General features: G+C 53.3%; 10 protein-coding genes across 10 annotated transcripts; 2 read left to right on the top strand and 8 right to left on the bottom strand.

Annotated features, from left to right (window-relative positions):
• Nucleotides 1-8: 8 nt before the first annotated feature.
• K460DRAFT_367887 (uncharacterized protein) lies at nt 9-1,241 on the bottom strand. The gene has a single exon (XM_040933669.1). It carries the CDS (start codon nt 1,047-1,049, stop codon nt 372-374), a length of 678 nt encoding a protein of 225 aa, XP_040785531.1. The 5' UTR covers nt 1,050-1,241; the 3' UTR covers nt 9-371.
• A 1,060-nt stretch (nt 1,242-2,301) lies between these two features.
• On the bottom strand, nt 2,302-3,446 carry K460DRAFT_407343 (poly-binding protein 4; the record flags this gene model as incomplete). Its single annotated transcript, XM_040937062.1, has 2 exons — nt 2,302-2,996; nt 3,053-3,446. The coding sequence occupies 2 exons, from the start codon at nt 3,444-3,446 to the stop codon at nt 2,302-2,304; spliced, it is 1,089 nt and encodes a 362-aa protein (XP_040785530.1).
• Nucleotides 3,447-4,042: 596 nt separating this feature from the next.
• Nucleotides 4,043-5,848, bottom strand: K460DRAFT_367885 (GroES-like protein). Its single transcript, XM_040933668.1, has 5 exons — nt 5,587-5,848; nt 5,520-5,536; nt 4,923-5,464; nt 4,566-4,854; nt 4,043-4,503 (listed from the first exon to the last, which is right to left on the bottom strand). The coding sequence occupies exons 1-5, from the start codon at nt 5,701-5,703 to the stop codon at nt 4,401-4,403; spliced, it is 1,068 nt and encodes a 355-aa protein (XP_040785529.1). The 5' UTR covers nt 5,704-5,848; the 3' UTR covers nt 4,043-4,400.
• Nucleotides 5,849-6,369: 521 nt separating this feature from the next.
• Nucleotides 6,370-6,757, bottom strand: K460DRAFT_287398 (yippee zinc-binding protein; the record flags this gene model as incomplete). Its single annotated transcript, XM_040928963.1, has 2 exons — nt 6,370-6,603; nt 6,659-6,757. 2 exons carry the CDS (start codon nt 6,755-6,757, stop codon nt 6,370-6,372), a joined length of 333 nt encoding a protein of 110 aa, XP_040785528.1.
• A 1,329-nt stretch (nt 6,758-8,086) lies between these two features.
• Nucleotides 8,087-10,338, top strand: K460DRAFT_287478 (TPR-like protein; the record flags this gene model as incomplete). The annotated part of the gene is made up of 4 exons (XM_040928970.1): nt 8,087-8,690; nt 8,800-9,955; nt 10,007-10,110; nt 10,163-10,338. The coding sequence occupies 4 exons, from the start codon at nt 8,087-8,089 to the stop codon at nt 10,336-10,338; spliced, it is 2,040 nt and encodes a 679-aa protein (XP_040785527.1).
• A 599-nt stretch (nt 10,339-10,937) lies between these two features.
• On the top strand, nt 10,938-12,055 carry K460DRAFT_367882 (uncharacterized protein). Its single transcript, XM_040933667.1, has one exon. The coding sequence runs from the start codon at nt 11,198-11,200 to the stop codon at nt 11,909-11,911; it is 714 nt and encodes a 237-aa protein (XP_040785526.1). The 5' UTR covers nt 10,938-11,197; the 3' UTR covers nt 11,912-12,055.
• Nucleotides 12,056-12,207: 152 nt separating this feature from the next.
• On the bottom strand, nt 12,208-13,168 carry K460DRAFT_340560 (uncharacterized protein; the record flags this gene model as incomplete). Its single annotated transcript, XM_040931120.1, has 2 exons — nt 12,748-13,168; nt 12,208-12,694 (listed from the first exon to the last, which is right to left on the bottom strand). Exons 1-2 carry the CDS (start codon nt 13,143-13,145, stop codon nt 12,208-12,210), a joined length of 885 nt encoding a protein of 294 aa, XP_040785525.1. The 5' UTR covers nt 13,146-13,168.
• A 912-nt stretch (nt 13,169-14,080) lies between these two features.
• Nucleotides 14,081-15,001, bottom strand: K460DRAFT_418107 (uncharacterized protein; the record flags this gene model as incomplete). The annotated part of the gene is made up of 2 exons (XM_040937921.1): nt 14,081-14,810; nt 14,915-15,001. The coding sequence occupies 2 exons, from the start codon at nt 14,999-15,001 to the stop codon at nt 14,124-14,126; spliced, it is 774 nt and encodes a 257-aa protein (XP_040785524.1). The 3' UTR covers nt 14,081-14,123.
• Nucleotides 15,002-15,325: 324 nt separating this feature from the next.
• On the bottom strand, nt 15,326-17,764 carry K460DRAFT_340558 (acetyl-CoA synthetase-like protein). Its single transcript, XM_040931119.1, has 2 exons — nt 16,023-17,764; nt 15,326-15,971 (listed from the first exon to the last, which is right to left on the bottom strand). The coding sequence occupies exons 1-2, from the start codon at nt 17,470-17,472 to the stop codon at nt 15,655-15,657; spliced, it is 1,767 nt and encodes a 588-aa protein (XP_040785523.1). The 5' UTR covers nt 17,473-17,764; the 3' UTR covers nt 15,326-15,654.
• Nucleotides 17,765-18,033: 269 nt separating this feature from the next.
• K460DRAFT_367879 (ribosomal protein L13) lies at nt 18,034-19,368 on the bottom strand. Its single transcript, XM_040933666.1, has 5 exons — nt 19,328-19,368; nt 19,064-19,196; nt 18,839-18,892; nt 18,495-18,753; nt 18,034-18,438 (listed from the first exon to the last, which is right to left on the bottom strand). The coding sequence occupies exons 1-5, from the start codon at nt 19,349-19,351 to the stop codon at nt 18,300-18,302; spliced, it is 609 nt and encodes a 202-aa protein (XP_040785522.1). The 5' UTR covers nt 19,352-19,368; the 3' UTR covers nt 18,034-18,299.
• Nucleotides 19,369-20,379: the final 1,011 nt, after the last annotated feature.

Here is a 20,379-nt window from a genome sequence, read left to right as displayed (position 1 = left end):
AGAATATATAATAATGTAATGCTTTTTATTGGTTCCCTGCAGGATATTTTGTGATATACGTGTGTGTGAAGTAAATCTACTGCTGCTATGTATATGTATCCTCCTCCTCTTCCAAGTCTGTCGGCGTGGTAAGCGGGCTGCGCGCTTACCGCTCGAAATTGCTGTCGTGAAAAATCGTGAAATCCGAATCTGCCGAATAATGCTCTCGCTAAAGGGTTCCAAAAACGCCTCGTGCCTAGAAAAAGGCCCAGTCCCAGCCCCATGCATGCGAGCCCCCTCCCCACTGAAAGCAAAGCAAACAGCAAAGCAAGTCAACTCCGGGGCTCAAAAATGAAAATGAGAAGGAAACTCCCTGCAGGGAACGAGCCCTTTCACGCCTCGCCCCTCACAATCCTCGCAATCGCACTCTTGACCAGCACCCACATGGGCCCCGCATTAACCTCCTTCTTCCCAGCAGCCGCCACCTCATCCATGCCACACTTCCTCTTCCACGCATCCCGCCACACGCGCTCCGTATCTTTTTGCTTGAGCCTCATGAGCTGCCCCGCGCGCTTGCCCTGCCTCCTATACCCCCTCAAAAACGCATCCCACTCGCTCCGCTCCTTGACAAAAACGACGACGCCGTTCCCGGCGTCAATGGGCTGGCTGCCGCCGCTAAGGATCCGGGCTTCCCACGCGCTGCCGCTGGACTGAAAGGTAAACGTAGATGTGTGCAGCACGTAGTAGCGTTTCTTTTTGCCGTATTTGGACGCCGATTGGCTGCGCGGCGTGATCCAGCGTTCGGCGCGCGAGTAGATGCCGTCTGCGAGGGCTTCGTGGAGCAGGTCTGACGGCAGGTATTGGCGGCATGTAAGGAGCAGCTTGTTCCGGAGCAGGGTGAGGTTGATGTCCGGGTGTGCAGTGGGGATTTGCGGCGAGTGCGAGAGAAGCGGTTTGCTTGTGCGTGTGGACCTGGCCGGGGGTTTGGAGACGCGTCCAGATACTCTTATGACGGTGAGGGGGTTGGAGAATTGGTGGGGTGTGATGGTCTGCGTCTGGACGGGTGCCATGGTTTGTAGTTTGGTTGATTTGATATGGATCCAAGTTGTAGAGTAGAGTTAATCCTCGTTCAGGCAGTGAAGGCGTCGATTCGCAAAAGTGAGGAAAAGATCGAATGTGCGGTCAAGCACTTCTTTAAACCAAGACGCACCCCTCTCGATCCGGTATAGTGACTGAAAAGATAGTTCGGAAATCGGTCGGGCGTCAAATCTGTATGCTTAGTCTACGAATCCTTGCAGGCTCTTGGGGAGAAGGATAAGCGAGACCACCTCTGCCGAACCTCACCGCATCCTTTGATTTGCAGCCTCTCAACTGTCAGCTATTACTTGTCTAGGTTGGCAGCCGAGTAATTTGTATTCGTAGTCGAATATTCTGGAGGCTTCACTTTTGCATTATCATATTCGTTCAAGCTTCGGTTGCGAGAGAAGGCAATGAGCTCCTACCATGACGTAGAATTGCTGAATACGAGCGAAGGGGCCAACAACACTGACTAGTGACGAGGTACCGTGCCTGCCTCAACGATTCACATGTGCACAATGATACTCATGTGGCAAATTCGGAGGGACATATAGTAGTCAGCATATCGCAAGAGAGGGACCTTGATTAGCACACGCCCTAGTGCCAGATTCATGAGTATCATTATATGGTAATATTGTTCTGGTGTCAAGCAGACAAACAGCAACGAGGGCGTAGTGAGAGAGGATGAAAGAGTCAGGAGGGGAGGTATGAGGGAGAGTCATTAGGAAAGTACATGAGGTGATGTTTGTCGGGGAGAAGTGGGAGGTATGAGATGATGAGAATGATCTCGTTCTTTCTGTCCTGTCTCCTTCGCCAATAACCCCAAAAGATGGACGCCAATCTGCCCGGACACAGTCCGTCGCAAGCAGGAATGCTATCCGGATATCAAAGGCCATAAGTCATGACATTCGTGAGGCACGCAACTTGCACTCGACTCTCTCGCCAAGTCATATAGAAAGAAAACAAAATGATGCCTCAAGCAACCCATGGTATCCATTAGATAATAGCAAAAGGAAACTAAGCAAGTCTTTGCTTTTCGTCGTGGTTTTGGTCGGCTTCCGATGCCAAAGGGGCAGTGGACAAGACGACAGACGCGGAGGCCAGAAAAGGAACAAAGACTCAAACGGCCTTGCAAGTGCTCTGCATCTTCCCAAGGAGGTTGCCTTGTCTGAAGTCGTACAGACTACACTGTCCTGAGCCCGAGTCGGTGCGAGTCGTTACGAGCATACAACAGCTCTGCTGCCTCTATTCCTGTGCCTGGCTGCGGCGCATCTTCTCGGCCTCGAGGTTCTCGTACAAGAGGTATAGCGCCTTCTCATTGGCACTGGCACTACCAGTGATGGTGAACATGCGCTCGCCAGTATCGTCATGGGGAGCCTTGGCAATCGAAATGCGGGCGCCGGACGTCTTGCGGATCTCGCTGATCTTGCTACCACCACGGCCAATGATGCAACCAACCATGTCTGAGGGGATGCTGATGTTCTGCGTCTGCATCTCCTCTCCATCTTCGGTGTGCGTTGGAGGCGGGGGGCGGGTAGCGGCATCGGAGCCAGATCGTCGCGAGTACGTAGGTGGTGCGTCGCTGAAATCGGCGCCGTGACCAGTGCGGTTGTACGAGCGCCCAGCAGGTGCGCCAGCAGCGCCACCATTGGAAAGTGGACCAGGGCCAACTCCTGGTTGAACCCTTACAGCTGGATTGTAGAGCACGGTGCCGTAGCCGCGCTCATGGTCATCGATTAAGCACTTGCCAATTTCCCAGATGGCCTTTTCGATGCCCGATGGGGAGCCCTGGACTTCGACGATGCGCTCGGTCGATTGGGGCAGCATCTCCTTCTGTGCGACCATGCGGACGCCAGAGGCGTCTTGAATCTGCTTGATCTTCAAGCCCTGGCGGCCAATGATGGTGCCCATCTGGTTGTGTGAGATGAGGAGGCGGATGGCTACACACCCGTTAGCTTGCGTTCTGTAGTTTCAAGCAGCGCCTCCATGTACGTACGATGAGTGCCGTCGCTGCGGATGAGACCGCCCATGCCCATTGCGGGTGCGCCCTCGAGCAAGCCCTTGGCGACCAAGCCGTACGCCTTGGAGATGCCGGAAAGACTGCCAGTGACGGAGAGCACGCGGTCGTGAACGCCCTGGACGACCTTGCTGACACCGGCGCGCACGCCAGTCTCGTCGCGCAGGTCAGCGACGTTCTTGCCCGCCTTGCCTATGATGACGCCGGCCTCCTTGGAAGAGACAATAGCGCGCAGGGTGAGCTGCGACTCAGCGTACTCTTCCTCGGTGCGCGGGACAACGTCGCCTTCGCCGTCGATGGCCAGACGGTCGAGTTGGTCGGTGACGCGGCCGGCATCCTGGCCGGGGCCTGACTGAGACTCTTCTGTGGACATGGTGTAGGAATGGCCTAGGAGAGTGCTGCACCTCGTATTAGTGACGTAGGACGCGATGCGCGCAACAACATCATGCCACTTACAAGAGGGGAGGTCGCGAAGATCAAGCAATGACCTAGGTGAGGTGGTGTGGAGAAGACGTGTGGGAGTGTCTTCGGGCTGGCGCGTCGAGGTCAGTGATTGTTGACGTTGGTTGAAGAGCTGCTTAGTGGGAGCTACTCACAAGTGGAGAGGGAGGTGGCGGGGGAAGTGGCCGGTGTGGATCGGCCAACAGGTGAGAGGGGAGCAAAGGGCGGCAAGGGGCGGAGAGGGAGGGGAGGAGATTGGGGGGATGTGTGGGAGAGAAGAGAAGAGAGAGGGAGAGAGTCGGCGGGAGCGGACTATGTGCAGTCGGTTTGATGAGAAGTTGGGTGACGAAACGAAGATTCGGCAGAGCAGGACGATATTTGGGAATCACGTTTATTAGCGAGGCGGGCCTTGCCGTATTCACTGAGACGCAGGTGCAGGCAGACAGGAGCTACGGAGAATTGGGGGGGGAGGGGCCAGCAGAGCGTCTCGTGCAGAAGCTGGACCCGCGCCTATGGAAGCCATTACTTGTGCATTGTAGGCGCTGCCATGGCGCGTATATGTGTGTGTTTGTGTGAAAGCCGGCTGGTCGTCAAGCTTCAGCGAGCGCCCCATCCGCGAAGCACCACTGCGGGGTCTCGTAGCGCACAGACCATAGCCAACGGCCATCCGTCTCCACGACGCTGCAGCCAGGACCAGGACCAGGACCAGGAACATTCACACTGCGAGCCAACGACAGATGTATCCGGTGATATTGGCTCTGGTCAGGCTTCTCATTGGCCCAGCCTCTCTAATTGACACCTCTAGTTGACGCCCTGCAACTGCACCTGCACTTCAATTCAATCAAGGTTGACTCGACGCTCCTGACCTGACGTGTACCCTCAAACACTACTTTTGCGCCTCGAAAACTACCTTCTGCACCTTCATCTTATCGAATATGTCGTAGCCTTCGACTGCTTCACTCAATGGCATCATCTTGTCGGCCATGAACCTGGAAATACTATTAGTCACTCTGCTCCCAGCAAGCCATCATGTCATGTCAAGGTCACTCACCCAAGCTTGTCCTGATGCCTCTTCAAGCCCTCCAACGCCTCTTCAAAGACACTCCTGACTGGACACCTGCCCATCTGCACCCTGATGTTCTTGCCATACGCCTCGGTGCCTGTCCACGGTATCTCGCCGTTGTGCACGCCCACAGAACTGATGACGCCCCATGGTCTCAGCAGCTCGAAGCCCATCCTGAGAGCTGGTGCCAAGCCCACTACTTCTATCACGACGTCGGCGCCACGGCCATCTGTGAGCTCTTTGACGCGCTTGTCCAGCCCCTCGCGGTCAGTCTGGACTAAAAGTTGAGATACGAAGTCAGTAATTGTCTCGCATGCACAAAATTGGTACACCAGCGTTACTTACAGTTCCACGGTTCAGCGCCAAGCGACCTCGCGAGCTCAAGACGCGAAGGCACCGAGTCAACAGCGAGTATATGTTTCGGCTTGTAGTCAGTGATATTGCAAAGCGCACAAAGCGCAACCGGCCCACACCCAACCAGCACAACCACACTGCCCCTAATCTCCTCAGCCGTAGCCTCCTTGAAAGCATTCTTGACTGCAAAAAACCCTGTAGGGAAAATATCCGCCATCAAGACCAATGCCTCGTCTTTGATTCCAGACGGTGCCTTGACGGCCGTCGAATCCGCAAGCGGTACACGCACGTATTCTGCCTGCGCACCGTCCAGCGCTGTACAGCCAAATAGCTGGCTCTCGACGCAGCGAGAAGAGTAGCCGTGCGTGCAGTAGAAGCATTCACCGCAGGACGTCGTAAAGGGAGAGACGACTCGATCGCCTACTCGGAGGCTTTTCACAGCTGAGCCTACTTGGTGCACGTGGCCTGTGAATTCGTGGCCCATGATGAAGTCGGTGCCGGATGGCTGGTGGCCACGGAAGACGTGTAGCTCGCTGAGATGATTTTAGATGGTATTATTTGGTGTTGAGTAGGGATAGTCAAGTGTACCTCCCGCATAGTGCTGTCTGCAACCCATGATTAGCTTAATTTGGTGCTATGTGTCTTGAAGTAATACCTTGTCGACTTTCACAATAATGTCTCTTGGCTCTTTGATCTTCGGTATCAGTCGATCCTCGATGATCACTTTCCCAGGGCCCTTGAACACTACTGCCTTCATCGTGTCTGTTGCCATATTTGGTCTGTACCTGAATTTGACGGGATATGAGAAGCCCGGAGATGTCGGCAAGGAGCAAGAGAGAATTACGAAATGAAGTAGAGAAGAGTAGGATGTAATTTCAAGAACGAATGTGGCCCGAGATCTGACGACACAAGCTCAATAGCTTCTCGATGATCAACGGCAGCTTGCGCCCCGCCGAGGTCGCTGCGGGGTATTCCGGCACCTCCAACGGAAGCAGGTAGCTGCAGAGTGGATTCATGCATTCATATCAAATTGCAGATCCGTGAATATAACTATAAAAAGAAAGTCCTATACAAGCTTGTCAGCAATACACGAGCTGTGTATACACATCTTTGAGAGATGACGCGCTTTGGCTAGCTATAGCTTGGATTGACTGGTGAGTATCAACAAAACCTGTGCATGGGGCCACAAAACCCCGCCCGTACATTGATCTGCTGGTGCTTGAGACTAGGTGGTAGAAGCCCACGTAGAGAAAGAAGTAAAGTGAAGCGGAATATCCGGCATACCCTACCACCCAAACCCGCCTTGCGTATTCCAATAACCCCTTGACACTTTGAACTCCTGCCCGTATAATCCAACCAGTGCGACCGTATCCAAATCCCTAGACGCCCTCAAAATGCATAACCAGAAATCCTGTACACCCTCCGTGCTGCTTTCGTCTCATGTCACTGTGCAGAGCAACTCGGCCTCCAGGATGAACTTGCCCTCCTTGTACTTCTCACTCGCTTCGTACGCCTTGTCGTACTTCCAGCCCACCGTCTCCTTGCACTGTCTGCAGTGGATGTCGCGTACGATGTGGCGCCCGGTCGTCATGTTGCGCTCGTTGGGCTCCGACTCGGTGATGTTCACGACGCTATCGAAGAGGTACGCCTTGCCGTGTTGACCGCGGAAGTTCTGCAGGCCATTAGCGAGTTTATCCAGGTGTGTACATGCATAGGAGCTGACTGACTCTGCTGAGAATGTCGTCGTGGTTCGAAAGGTGCGTCTTGCAGTTCCTGCAGCCGTAGATGCGGGACGAGTTGAGGTAGATGTTGTATGTGAGCCCCATGGTGATGGACAGGTGATCGGACTCGCTCGTAGAAGGCGCGGGGAGGGTTGTGGGTTCTTGGAGGCCGGCGCCTGGTCGTTCGCTGCCTGCTGTCATACGTACTGGCGTCTTGGATTTGGGGACGAAACAGTGGACAGACGGCTAGTCTGCAAGGGGTAGCTGTGTGTGCGGTTGTAGTACACGCTGTCGCGCAATGACAGCGCCGTCACTAAGTCCAGGTGTGGAGTAAGAGCGTTGGGGAGCTCGAGCTATGCGGAGGTGGTACACCCTAGCACGTGCAGCTGGTAACGCGGGATGACGACTGCGAGGGGGTCGGAGTCGTCGATTAGCAACAGCAGCCAATCTACAAGTCAGATTTCGATGTGTGTAGGTCGAGCGCGGTAAGCAGCTGGTGTAGGTCTTATATTGCACGAGAAAGGGTGGTCAACTACCTTCGATGCCGTCAGAAGCTTGCATGTTGACCGGTCAGCGCCCGTGTGACGTGTAGTGAGACAAGCCTAGACGACGGGACAGCGCGTGGAAAGGGAATATTATAGCTGCCTAGCACGGGTCGATGAATTGCATTGAGCAGTTCTGCTCTGCTCATGTTTGATTGGACGATAGATATCTTGGACTGCTTGATTAGGCAATGCGTGCGACGAGACATTGTCACCATGTTGCAATGCGGAGGGTGGAGGAGTACCAGCAAACAAAGGTCGGTTTTACATTGGCACATTAGAGGCAGGCTGGTGGCCAGCACACTGCACCGCTGCGACTGCGAGAGAATGACGGGGAATATCTCAACATTGGTGAGATGATGGCATTGCTACTGCGTCTTGTTTGTTGGCCTGAGTGATACTGCACGTCCCAGCCTCGCCCACGGGAGATTAGGTCATGTCCAAACTATACTCGTCGGCTCGGAGTAGAGCAGCACAGCAGAGCGTATAGATTATGTTTCTATGTTTCTATCCTTCTATCCTGCTATCCTCTTATCCTTGTATCAACCTGTAGGTAGCACAGGCCCAGTCAAACAACCATCACCCAACGAACCCACACGACAGAAACGAGTGATGAGCTCCACCCTACCAATGCAGGCCATGACTGGTGTCTCTAGCGATATTTCTCAGCCCCAGCCTTTCAGATGCACGTCCGCTGCGGCTTGCAATAGTGGCAGAAGGGCTAGCGGGAATATCCTCGCGGATGGAACGTTCTAGCAACGTTTCTTAGGAGCCAAATCCCAGGTTGACTTTTTTTTTATCGGTCCCGAACTCCAACCAAAAGTTGCTGCCGCCAGAGACTAAAATCTAGTTACACACAACCGGCCGCTACCCTTCCCGAATCTCGCCTCCCATGGTTCTTCCCTCTCTCTTCAACAAATCCTCCTCGTCGTCGTCCAAGAAGTCGAAGAAGCCCGACACGCCAAACCCTGTCCCCCGTCTCACGCCCCAGAGCAATCCTGGCACCCCTCCCTCCTCGCCCGACAAAAAATATCCCACCCGCGTCAAAGACCGGGAACGCACTAGCACGCGGCGCCCAAACTCCATTTCCTCCACACGCTCCTACAAGCCCAGCGACCGCGACCAACACCCCCTAAATCTCCCGCCCGAAGAGCGGCAGCGCCTGTCCTTTTCCTCCCTGTCAGCCATGAGCGACCCGGCCACGCCCCAGCCCATGGATGTGGATAGGGAATATTCCTCTTCACCCGCACCTTCGAGCCCGCCTGCACCCCAAGAGCCCAAGGCGAATGGCGTAAACGGCGACCGGCCAGCTCCTCCACCACACAGGTACACAAAGAGCCCGCCACCACAGTCTGCAAACTATGCTGCCACCCCCGAGCAGGCTGCCACCCCGCCTGCGGAGCCGCCAACCATCGATGCGGAGGAGTACAAGGCTGCAGGAAACAAGTTCTTCAAGATCAAAGACTACCCCGCTGCGATCAAAGAATATTCAAAAGGTGCGTTGTGACACCTACTTTCTGTCCGAGTCGCGTGCCGTGCTGCCTGCAGCCGAGGCGTTGCACTACGATACACCAAGTAGCACTGTATGCTAACCCAAACCTGCAGCAATCGAGGCCGACCCTAAGAATGCCACCTACTACTCGAACCGCGCCGCCGCCTACATCTCAGCAAACCGCTTTGCCGAGGCAATGGAGGATTGCAAAATGGCAGACGAGCTGGACCCAGAGAATATGAAAATCTTGCTGCGGTTAGGAAGGGTATACACCAGCTTGGGAAGGCCGGATGAGGCTGTGCAGGTGTACAACTCGATCGCCGCTACGGTCAAAGACAAGCAGCCCGCGCTGAACATGCAGAAGCACCTGCGCATGGCCGAGGAGACTTTCCACAAAGGAGGCGCCGGTTCAATGGTCATATACGCGCTAAATGAGGCCGAGAAAGGGCTCGGCCAGGCTGTCGACAGGCCTCGCAAATGGCAGCTTATGCGGGGAGAGGCACACCTGCGGATGGGCAACCCCAATTCCCTCGGCGAGGCCCAGAACATTGCCATGTCGTTACTGCGGAACAACAACCAGGACCCCGATGCGCTCGTGCTGCGCGGCCGCATACTGTATGCCCAGGGCGAGAACGACAAGGCTATCCAGCACTTTAGGCAAGCGTTGAGCTGCGACCCTGACTTCAAGGAAGCGGTAAAGTACCTGCGGATGGTGCAGAAGCTCGAGCGTATGAAGCAAGAAGGCAATGCTGTGTTCAAGGCTGGCAGGTACAAGGAAGCAATCGACACATATTCACAGGCACTGGAAGTCGACCCTTCGAACAAGAACACCAATTCGAAGATCCTCCAAAACCGAGCCCTCTGCCATACTCGGCAAAAGAGCTGGAAGCTAGCCATCGCAGATTGCGAGAAGGCGCTTGAACTAGACCCCAGCTACACGAAAGCACGGAAGACCAGGGCAAAGGCCCTGGGCGAGTCCGGAAATTGGGAAGAAGCGGTGCGGGACCTGAAGGCCATACAAGAAGAAAATCCCTCTGAGCCAGGCATTGCCAAGGAGATCCGCGACGCGGAGCTCGAGCTAAAGAAGAGCAAGCGAAAGGATTACTATAAGATTCTTGGGCTTTCAAAGGATTGCACAGAGACAGAAGTCAAGAAGGCGTACCGAAAGCTGGCCATTGTCCATCACCCAGACAAGAATCCCGACGATGCGGATGCTGCAGACCGATTCAAGGAAATCCAAGAGGCCCACGAGACGTTGAGCGACTCAGAGTAGGTTCTCACCTCCCAGTGCTACATTCCCTGAAGCTAATAGTATGATAGAAAACGTCAACGTTATGACTCTGGCGTAGATCTCGCCGATCCCTCCGATATGTTTGGCGGTGGTGGCGCCCAATTCCAAGGCGGTGGCATCGACCCAGAAATCCGTAAGTTCCGTAGCAGTCGTATGTGTAAACATCCAACTAATTTTATCGACAGTCATGCAAATGTTCGGCGGCATGGGTGGAGGAGGAGGGGGTATGGGTGGCGGTCGCGGCGGAGGCGGAGGCTTCCATTTTGCCTCTGGCGGCGGCAGTCCTTTCGGTGGCATGGGCGGCGGCATGCCAGGTGGTGGCCGAAGAGGCCAAGGCCCACCTGGCGGCTTCCCCTTCTGAGCGTCTCAATGACGGGGATCTCGAACCACTTCAGTTCACTGCTCCACCTCAGAATGTCACCGAAAATCCCGGCATTCGACAGAACAACGCGCGAGCGGCGCTTCGAATCGTGTTACGAACTGACCTTTCACTTCGTGTCTATTCTTCTAGCGCGACACTTTGGCCACATTTCATGTACGGCGTTTGGTATACAGGGAGCGCGAGCAAGTGGGATGATAGATTGCGTATTGGAACGAAAACGCTTTGGCATTGACATTGGTGCGGTTGTCACAATCAGCATTGCCTGGAGTCTCTTTTTATATGCCAGCATTCGAGGTCGATTTTAGAGAGCCTCAGTTAAAGCCGGACTGAGGACATTGTATAACGCAATTCGGATTTTGTTCATGGAAATTCCGGATATTATTTTCGAGTGAGGTCTTTCGGGTATATATTCTAGGCAAATCTCGATACTCTTTTGAAATCATGAACCCAGAGAAAGTATTTGTAGCAACAATTATTCTACTAGGAGTTGTGAAGATCCCGATGACATAATCCGCACCAATCCCTTTAGAGACCTGCACTTCACATCTCGGACCAAGATTGCCAACTCCATCGACCGAACAACATCCGCTCCATTCTTACTAGTTACCCGGTCACCTCCTCACAGCTATTGATATAGACATACCATCTCAGAATATATCTTCAGGGCGTATATACCCCGCCCCACATCTCGCAATCTGCGCAGCAAGCTTTAAAGAGATTGGCTAAATAAGACCTTGGATCTAAATAAGAAGCAAGAGAAGGAGAATACCACATTCGTTAAATGAGAAGAATAAGCGCCATACTCCCTTCCAGCATCTCCACACTATCCAAAAGAACCATGCAAACAACCGGACGCGGTCGTCCAAACCGCCAACCACAAGACGAAGGAAGCGACAGAGGCACCAGCAGAGGCACCGGACGAGGAAGAGGAAGAGGACGAGGCCGCGGCCAAACCCCCAACCCCAACTTCACCCACTCTCCCCGCCCCCAGCACAGACACCCCCGCTTAGAACACTCCTCCATCCCCTCCTTCGCCGCCATAAAACCCGGCACAGGCGTCTCCATCGTGCTAAAGCAAGACCAGACCACAGGCCACCAGGTCCGCGGCCTAGTCGCCGACCTACTAACGCGCGGCGACCATCCGCGTGGCGTCAAAGTGCGGCTGCGAGACGGGCGAGTGGGCCGCGTGCAGGGGATTGTAAGTGAAGTTGAGGGGGAGAGGGGGGAGGCGCTGGTTGGCGGGTCCGAAGCGAATCTTGGGAGGAATGGGCCTGCCGCTGTTGGTGGAAGAGGAGGTGCTGGGGGGAGGGTTGGGGGCAGGATGGAGAGGGATATAAGGGAAGACGATGAGTATTTGTATGAGGCGAGGAAGCCGGCGGATGTGGGGTTGTTTGCTGCGCTGGAAGAGGCGGATCAGCGGCATCAACAGAGGAGCAAGGGCAGAGGGACGGAGGAGCTGAAAAGTGGGATTGCCAAGTGTCCGGTTTGTGGCGTGTTTGAGGGCGACGAAGCGGCTGTGGCACATCATGTTGAGGAGCATTTTAAGGATTAGAGAGGTGGAGAGTGGAGAGATTGAAGTTCATGTTTCCCATCATCCGACTAATAACACTGAGCCTTGTGCCATTGGCAAGGATTCCAGCATATATATGGTCCACGGAGGACTCCTGAAACTACCTAGCCCATGTGAAAACTCCCGTTAAATTCCCACGGAAGATCCCAGCTCATCAGGCATACATGACAATTCGTATATGACCCGTGTCCGACATTATTACTGCTTCACATCCTCCGTATGGACCCCATGACGAACCAGAAGTACCGAGTCCATTTTGCAGACGCCTTGTTTCTCCCTCAAGAATAGGTGATGTTGGCTCCACGCTCCACATCAACCTCGATCATTTTGTCCTTCAGCCTGCCCGAGGAGGAACCGCGACCTTGACCGACTCGCTCATGCGCACGATGGTGTTCAAGCAAGTACTGTCTCACATCATGATACTCACTGATGAAGTGTCCGTCGTCTGCGTACTCCTTGAAGAACTCGGTAGCAATTTGCAATGCCGTCTTCTGACGCGTCGTGTTTTGCTTGTCTGGGACAGCGTCTAGGCCACCTTCATGTCTACAGGCGAAGACACGGAAGTTGGCGTCAGCCAAGTCCAAGTGGGTGATATAGTAGGCGATGTTCCCCTTAAGCACATGGATGGACCTCCCAAGATCCTCTTTGTCCTTCTTCAGCTTTGTGATATCGCCCTTGAGACGCGCCAATTGTGGGGAGTCATGGCCTCGTTCAGCGTTTAGTGCGTTCCGAACTTCGAGCATCTTCGTATGCTCTGAACGGTGCCTAGATGGTGGTGGATTAGCATGGCACTACGCCAGGAAGATGGGAAGCCAAACCAATCTCGATCTGCTTCAGCAGCCGCAAGTTTCTCACGAAGAGCCTTCATTTCATGCTCATTATTCTTCGGTTTGGCGCGGGAGAATTCGAAACCCGTTTTATTCTTCTCCCTGGCCTCCGAGCTTGCGTATTGCTCTGTTGCAAGCCGATCGTTCCTGCCGGCCAACTGCTCAGCTTTGTTCTTAAGAACCGAATTTATCACCTGAAGCTCAACGACCAACGCTCGGCTGTGACTCAGGTCCTTCGCAAGAATTCCGGCCTTATCAAGCTTCGATCGCTGACTATCAAGCTCATTGGTAAGCCTCGCGTTCGTACCTTGCAGTGTTTCCATCTGGTTGCGCACGCGGCTCGCTTCTTGTTCCGTCTCTTCTGCTGTTCTCAGTGAAAGCTTTCGCATACTAAGCTCAAGCGTCTTCTGTCCGATAGCCTTCACAAGATCGTCATGCTTCTTGAGTAACTCGACGGTGTCCGGTGTCCTCTTGGTCTGAAGCTCCTTGACCTTTGTTTTGAGCCCGCGGTTCTCTTTTTCAACACCTTTGAGCTTGAGCTTGAGGTCGATATTCTCTCGCTCAGCCCACAGGAGCTTCATTTCATTCTTGAGATCCTCGTAATCGTCAACTTCGCGTTCGCCGGGGCTACCATCCGAGATCGAACCGCCGGCAGTGAGAGAAGGTGCTCGCGAATCTCGCGTGACGTGAATCGACCTGTCCGACGCAGAGTCGTCAACAGAGCCGGTAGCCATAGTCCCGCTCGATTTGGTACTGTAGACAGAGTAGAATTCAATGTGACGAAAAGGCGAGAGGTGTGCGTGGGAATGTGGGCGAGGTCACACCGCCCCTGCTCATTGCGTCAAGAATTATCCGTGCTTGGCGCGTCATCTTCACTGTGAAGGACGGCGTGTCCGATGTACTGATAATATGAGCGGAAAGACTCTATGAGGGATATGAGTGATGAACGAGAAGAATGGTGCCGAAGACATGCAGGTCCCCTTTGTAGTAGTGACGGATTGCCACTCACTACTGAGTGCATTCACTAGGTAATAGCAAGCTTGATAAAGAATCAGTACAAGATGATACAAGAGCGTTAAGAGGATAACATGAGGAGCACCCACTTTGTGTCGAATTGACTTAATATACCTCTGTGATAAACGAAAGATCGTGCAACCTCTAACAGATGGACAAATAAATGCCTTTAGTAAGACTTTTGAATGAAAGTTGCAATGAGACATACAATCGTGGGAATAAAACGAGCGTTCTTGTGCGTAACGAAGGCAGTGAGAGTAATTGACCATAACAGACCTCACGAAATATTTACCCACATTGCTCACCATATACAGCATAAGGTAATACAACAGCATGCGTCATATCATATCGCCTTAGTCCTCATCTCCAACCGTAGCCTCGCCATCCACAGCAACATTGATCCCATTCTCGCCACCAACGGACGTGCTACCATCAGTTCCCTTCGTGATGCCCAGATTACCCCCGAGATTCTGCGCATTGCCGGATCCATCGAGCGTGATGCCAGCTTCCTCTGAGAACCTCTCAGACTCCTCGGTAGCTTTCACACCATTCGACTTTTCGCCTTTCGCTTCTTGGGCTTCCTGCTGTGCCTCTTGCTTTGCTTGTTCGCCTTCCGCGCGTCCTGGCTGGTTCTCGGTACCTGCGCCAGCGCCGATGTTCTCAGCGGGAGACGGATCAGCCTCCAGGATTTCAGGCTCAGCTTCCTGGATGTCAGGCTCCTCGCCCTGGGCTTCGGAAGGTTGCTGTGCCTCAGCGGCTGGTGTCTGCTCCTCCGCTGCCTCTGTACCATTGCGGTTCTCTTGTTCAGCTTGTTTCTGGCGACCATTGCCTTGCTGGGCCCCTCCGAGCTGCAACCCGTTGCCACTGATACCTCCACTTGGGCCCCCGAGTGTAAGTCCGCCGATCTTGAGGCCACCGTTACGGCCTTCCTGTTGCTGCTGGGCTTCGCGACGCTGGTTTCCTCCGATAGTTGTCAGGCCTTCTATACTACTGAAAGCAGCTTCACGCCTGACGGGGTTGACACGGGTATCAAGTGATTCCTGGTTGTATTGTCAGCATATGTGATATATTTAGTTGAGCAAGGTGTATAAGGTCTCATCAAGCAGAGCTATACCATTCAACGCGAACACGAGAGAGTACATACTGCCTCTAGGCTGCAAGTAGCAACTGGGAAAGCATCTACATTATACGCAGCCAAAATTACGAGAGCGCACTCGAAGGAAAGCTTCATTTTGAATGTATGAAATGTTGAGTAGAGGAGATATAGAAATAAATAGATTGCTGTCCGGCAGCTGAAAGAAGGAAACTAGTGGAGGAAAAACAGAAAGATTAGAAAAAGATGTTTCCAATCAAGGACGAGAGAGCAGCAGAAGAAGCGTAAATCCTACCGCCAAGTCTTGACTCTCAATGGCATTTGCTTCAACCGACACCATTATATTGTTACCTTGGCATTGTCAAAGAACACAACTGTGCGACGAATGTAGGACGATCTAGCAGCCGCATAACGATAGGAGAAATGTGCCAAGCGGCAGTTTTGTTGTAGGTCTGTCTCTTTGCGCAGATGGTGTTGCGGTGCATGTTGCAGGTCCGTCGCAACTCCCGTGGTATTGCTACTGTTTCATGTTTGCGAAGCCTAAACTGTGTCTAATCAGACTTGGCAGAATAGAGAGGAGAAAACAAATCGCGGCAAAGATTCAACTACCTCTGCTGTAATCGCAATTCGTTGGTAGTTCGAAAGCTGCACAAAAATAAGTGATTTCCGTATCGGGGCATTTACTCGGCGTTAGAAGCTCTTGAATATGGCCCCTACAGATATCGTACTTACACGTTAACCGAGTCATGCTTCCTCGAATAAAGTCCCCTTACAAGTACACACATCCTCCCTTACTTTGCATCCATATTCCCCCTTGCCCACTCTCTCAACACATTCTTCTTAATCTTCCCCGTACTCGTCTTCGGCAACTCGTCCACAACAACAACCTCCCTCGGCACCATGAAGCGCGAGATATTGCTATTCCCCTTGGCCCACTGAATAACCTCTTCGCCAAGCGTTTCGCTATTTGTGCCGTCCTTTGTGGTGACGAAAGCTTTGGGCCGCTCACCCCAGTGCGAATCAGCAACCGCGCAGACACCGACCTCGAGAACGCAGGGATGTGTTGAAAGCATGGCCTCGAGGGCCACAGAGGATATGTTTTCGCCGCCTATGACGCGTCAGTGAAGTGCTCATCAGACAAAAGGTGATGAGAGCATACCGGAAATAATGATATCTTTTGCCCGGTCCAGGATCTGAATCGCCCCATCAGGATGCCAAACCGCTAAATCCCCGGAATGCAGCACGTCTCCGGCCCATAACTTTCTCGTCGCCTCCGCATCCTTGTAGTACCCCTTCGCACAACTGTTGCCCTCGAACACAATTTCCCCAATCTCTTTCCCGTTTTTTTCTACGTTGATGAGTACGCCTTCCTCTTGCTCCGTCTTGATGACGCGTACAGGTAGCCCGGTAACAAAGCCGTGCCCCTGACGTGCCATCCTAGCATATTTCTCTTTCTCAGGGAGAGTGTCCCATTCAGGCATGTGGTAGCCTTTCGTGATTGGGCCGTATGTTTCTGTCAAGCCATAGACGTGTACCGGATTTAGATTCAAGTTCGTCATCTGCTCAAAGAGCCATGCCGAAGGAGGTGATGCAGCGACCGTGACTCTTACCGAATGTGGAAGTCTCTCTGCCTCCTTTGCGGCGCATAGCAGTGTATTCACTGTAGGTGCGGCGTTGAAATGCGTGATGCCTTCCTCCTTCAATAATCGCCAAATCTCGGGATAATCGATTTTGCGGAGACAGTAGTGCGTTCCTCGGACTGCGGTCACGGACCAGGGGAATGTCCAGCCTGTTGCGTGGAACATGGGGAGTGTCCATAGGTACTTCGCGCGGCCGGTGTGGTAGTTTAAGCCACTTTCAATCACATTTCCCATTGCAGCGAGATAGACACCGCGATGTGTATACTCGACACCCTTCGGCCGTGCGGTTGTACCGCTCGTATATGCTAGCGCAATGACACTCTCCTCATTTTTCGTTTGTGATTCTAGATCCGTCCAGCCCTTTCCGCCTTTTTCAATATCATATTTCAAGCCCTCTAGCACGGCTTCATCGAACGGTCCGGAGAGCTCGCCTTCTGACGCATCCATATCCGTATCCACGATGATGGGAATATTTGGCTTTTGTTTCCTATAATCCTCCAATAGGTCTACAAACTCAAAGTCCGCGATGATTAAATCAACATCCGAATGCTGGAAGATATAGCTTATATCATCCGCCTTCAGTCGATAATTGATCGCCACACTGACGCTCCCTGCAGCGGCAATTCCAAATATACTCTCTAGAAAAGCAGGAGTGTTTGTTGCTAGTATTCCCACACGCTTGTAGCCATGTTTCCTTAGGTAGTACGCGAATCCTCTTGCACGGTCTGCAGCCTCGGCGTACGAGCGACGTAAGATCTTGCTATTAGCCGTCTTGTGGTATATCGCAATAGCATCTGGTTCGATCTGTGCTGCTCGCCATAGAAACCATGTCGGGCTTAGGGTATGAAAGTTGTGTCGGTGATGGTATTCATGACTATCGCCAGGGTGGATGGGTGGCGGACCGGGCACAGGGCTCGCGGAGGTGAAGTGCGATGCGAGTTGCTTTAGGCGTTCTTTCGGGCCCACCATGCTTCGCCTGGGTACGAGGAGAGAAATTAGAGTCTTAAGATAGAAAGCCACGCCGCAGGGGAAAGAGCTGTGGGCGATGTTCGTATCTGTATCGTCCGAGCTACAACAAGGCTATCGACGCCCAGGTGCGGAGAAGACCCGGGATGATGTGCAGGATAGCCGAAGATTGCACGCACGACGAGGGAATACTGTTCATACAATGTTGGTGTCGGCGAAGCACGCATATACTCGTGTGCAGTCCCAAAGTAAATTTACTCTCAGATAGCCCGAACGATGCCAATGAAAGGCGCGTTGCAGACATTATGGTCAGCTTGGGGAAATCTGGGGAAGGGTTTCCGACGTCAGAACCGAGGTTATCTGCTCATTGGCTCGCGTAATCGAACGCGAGCCGCATCATCCTTCTCCCCGACCTTGTTTAGCTCCGTTAGGACAATATGAACTGCGATTAGAGTATTGGGCTGATAGGCTGGATATCATGCAAGTAGTAGAATATAAGTTTCTGACAAGTCGCATGCGGTGCCGGAGCAAAGTCGGAAGAACAAATTCTGGATATATTAACGAACAGCAACGCCATCACCATGCTGTACATGTAGCCTTGGGATTTTCATTTCGTATTTCTTCTAGCCGGAAGAGTACCTGAGGACACAGCAGACCGACCGCGAAGAGACCCATGAACACGTGAGCACCTGGTAGTGATGTGCTCTTTTAGCCTGGACACCCTTTCGAATGGTCGAAGTATAGTAGAGGAAAGAAAGATCCCATGAGCCCAATGCATTCCACGCCAAACCACGCTACCGACACCGACACTGTTCATCATCTGTCGATATCTAGTATCCGAGGGAGGTGAGGTGCTCCTGGCTCTTGCTGTCAACCTTTGCCGTCTTCTTGGCCTCAGCCAACTGCCTTCGGGCAGCCTTCTTGCGCTCGTAGTATGCGGCACCCTTGACCTTCCTGCGCTCCTCAAGACTGTGACACGATTAGCGTCCTGTTCGGACCTGATTGCTGGAACAAAGGGTACATACCGGGCAACAACGTCCTGGTACTTCCAGCCAAACTCGTGACCGAGACGGCCGACGGTGCAGTACTTGCGGCCGGGCTTCAGCCTCAATACCCTCAGCGCCTGGGGGACGACGACGCGCTTCTTCTTGTCGTATGGTGCGGGAACACCCTCGAAGGTCTTCAGACGCTCCATAGCGGCGTTACCGCGGGCGGTCTTGTGGGGAATCATACCGCGCACAGTACGCCAGAACATCTTAGACGGGGCGCGGAAGTGGAAGGGACCTGAATGGGACGTTAGACCATGCGCGAGTTTCCACGTGTGTGCATTGCAAGTGTGTGCAATGCGGGATATCGGGAGAAGACGTACCACCGCGGGTGGGGTTGAAACGGGTCTGCTTGCGCAGGAAAGCCGAGTACTTCACTACATTCCAACGTCAGCCAATCTCATCTACAGCGGAGTATTCCAGAAACGACGCGTCCAGAGGAGGCACAGCGTGCAAAGCTGGCTACATGATTATGCTCCGCAGCCGCCAATGCACTCTGTGTCGTATGCTCTTCGCGTGCCGGATCGTGGTCGGTGGTGTGGACGTACGCTTCGCGCGGAAGAACTCTCCCGAGATGTTCAAGGCCTCACATCGCACAACGACGATCTTCTGGCCGTTGAGAAGCTGCTTGGCGACGGTGCTGGCGAGGCGACCGAGCAAGTGCCCCTTGCCGTCGATGACCTGGTGTTAGAGTCAGCCAGAGATTCCATGGGATATTTGGCGTCTGCTCGAGAACGCAAGACGGCAGCGACGTGCGAATAGTGACTGCCGTTCAACCGTAGAATGGAGTCGTGTGCTCTGGGCGTACGTACAATGACGGGTTCGAAGGTCGACATGGTGCTCGAATCCGTGTGTGCTGGTGGTTAGTTTGTCGATGGAGAGAGGTCGACCTCGACTGTGCGATTGACTGTTCGGTAAGCGAATTTCGACGTGGGCGACGCTAGCCTGCTGTGGGTCTAGCGCAACTTTTGTCATCCACAATCATTCCAGCAGGGCAACAGCCCGACCGCCAGGCCTTCGAATTGATGAACCGACTCGCATCTATCCTACAGCAATTGCAGTTGTAGCGATGTGCATTGCCGCCAGTCATGGTGTTGGACAACCCAACTTCGGCACGCTCCATAGTTGCGTGCTTTGCCGCCAGTCCTAAAAGACCTCTGGCAGAAAAGGCCTTCCAGCAATTTCTTCTCCATGCACTGGCAGATGCGGATCTTGTTAATACATCTGATAAAGCAAGACCGTCCAGTGCCTCTTCAATAGCCTCCAGTAGCTGGCCTCCGCTTCTATGTCATCGCGGCGCCGTTCCGCCTTGTACTAGTATCAACGCTCACGTGCAAGTTCATTAATTCTACTCCCTGGCGATGGAAGACCTCGTCATTGCATGCGTGACCGCCTTTCGTATGCGGTCCTACAACACCCTCCGTCCACCATGCCCTCCCGACCGACCAAGTCACTCGAAAGAATGGCGCTGACAAACCATTTCTTAGTATTCCTAGGATGTCGTTCGATTGCTTGCTTGGCAACTAGTTCGGTGAAGCGTCCCGAGGCTCGTCCTTCCCTCAGCCACAAGATGCTACTTGACTCTGACAACAGCCAATGCATGCCAAGTCAAGACATTATTATTGCTGGGCAACTTTCGCATCGAGGGCTTCCTTAACTTGGCCCTGCTTACGAGATCCCTTTCAGGATACCTCGTGCAGTAGCTGTGTCACCGCATATTGTGCAGCCGTTACCTAAGGGTATTGTCTCTGCATTGGCATTGGAACAAGTATTTGCGAACGCACAGCCGTTTTGCGGCTCGCTAGGCTTTCGCTATTATGTATTGAACGCGTCGATCAACGCCACATTCTTATTACTCATGTCA

This window comes from Cucurbitaria berberidis (genome assembly GCF_010015615.1).
Source record: "Cucurbitaria berberidis CBS 394.84 unplaced genomic scaffold K460scaffold_4, whole genome shotgun sequence".
NCBI lineage: Eukaryota > Fungi > Ascomycota > Dothideomycetes > Pleosporales > Cucurbitariaceae > Cucurbitaria > Cucurbitaria berberidis.
Note: the sequence above shows the minus strand (reverse complement) of the source record. Positions and strands in the feature narration are given on the sequence as shown.

Bases quoted from the DNA above. Each gene is read 5' to 3' on its own strand.
- K460DRAFT_367885 (XM_040933668.1), bottom strand. From the start codon at position 5,703: ATGGCAACAGACACGATGAAGGCAGTAGTGTTCAAGGGCCCTGGGAAA. The intron at 4,855-4,922 runs GTAAGTAACGCT...CTCAACTTTTAG, and splicing joins TGGCGCTGAACCGTGGAACT to TCCAGACTGACCGCGAGGGG. The intron at 4,504-4,565 runs GTGAGTGACCTT...TAGTATTTCCAG, and splicing joins AGGCATCAGGACAAGCTTGG to GTTCATGGCCGACAAGATGA.
- K460DRAFT_367879 (XM_040933666.1), bottom strand. From the start codon at position 19,351: ATGTCGACCTTCGAACCCGTCATT. The intron at 18,893-19,063 runs GTACGTCCACAC...GTTGGAATGTAG, and splicing joins AGAGTTCTTCCGCGCGAAGC to TGAAGTACTCGGCTTTCCTG. The intron at 18,754-18,838 runs GTACGTCTTCTC...CGTCCCATTCAG, and splicing joins TTTCAACCCCACCCGCGGTG to GTCCCTTCCACTTCCGCGCC.
- K460DRAFT_340558 (XM_040931119.1), bottom strand. From the start codon at position 17,472: ATGGTGGGCCCGAAAGAACGCCTAAAGCAACTCGCATCGCACTTCACC. The intron at 15,972-16,022 runs GTATGCTCTCAT...GACGCGTCATAG, and splicing joins AAAAGATATCATTATTTCCG to GCGGCGAAAACATATCCTCT.
- K460DRAFT_367882 (XM_040933667.1), top strand. From the start codon at position 11,198: ATGCAAACAACCGGACGCGGTCGTCCAAACCGCCAACCACAAGACGAA.
- K460DRAFT_367887 (XM_040933669.1), bottom strand. From the start codon at position 1,049: ATGGCACCCGTCCAGACGCAGACCATCACACCCCACCAATTCTCCAAC.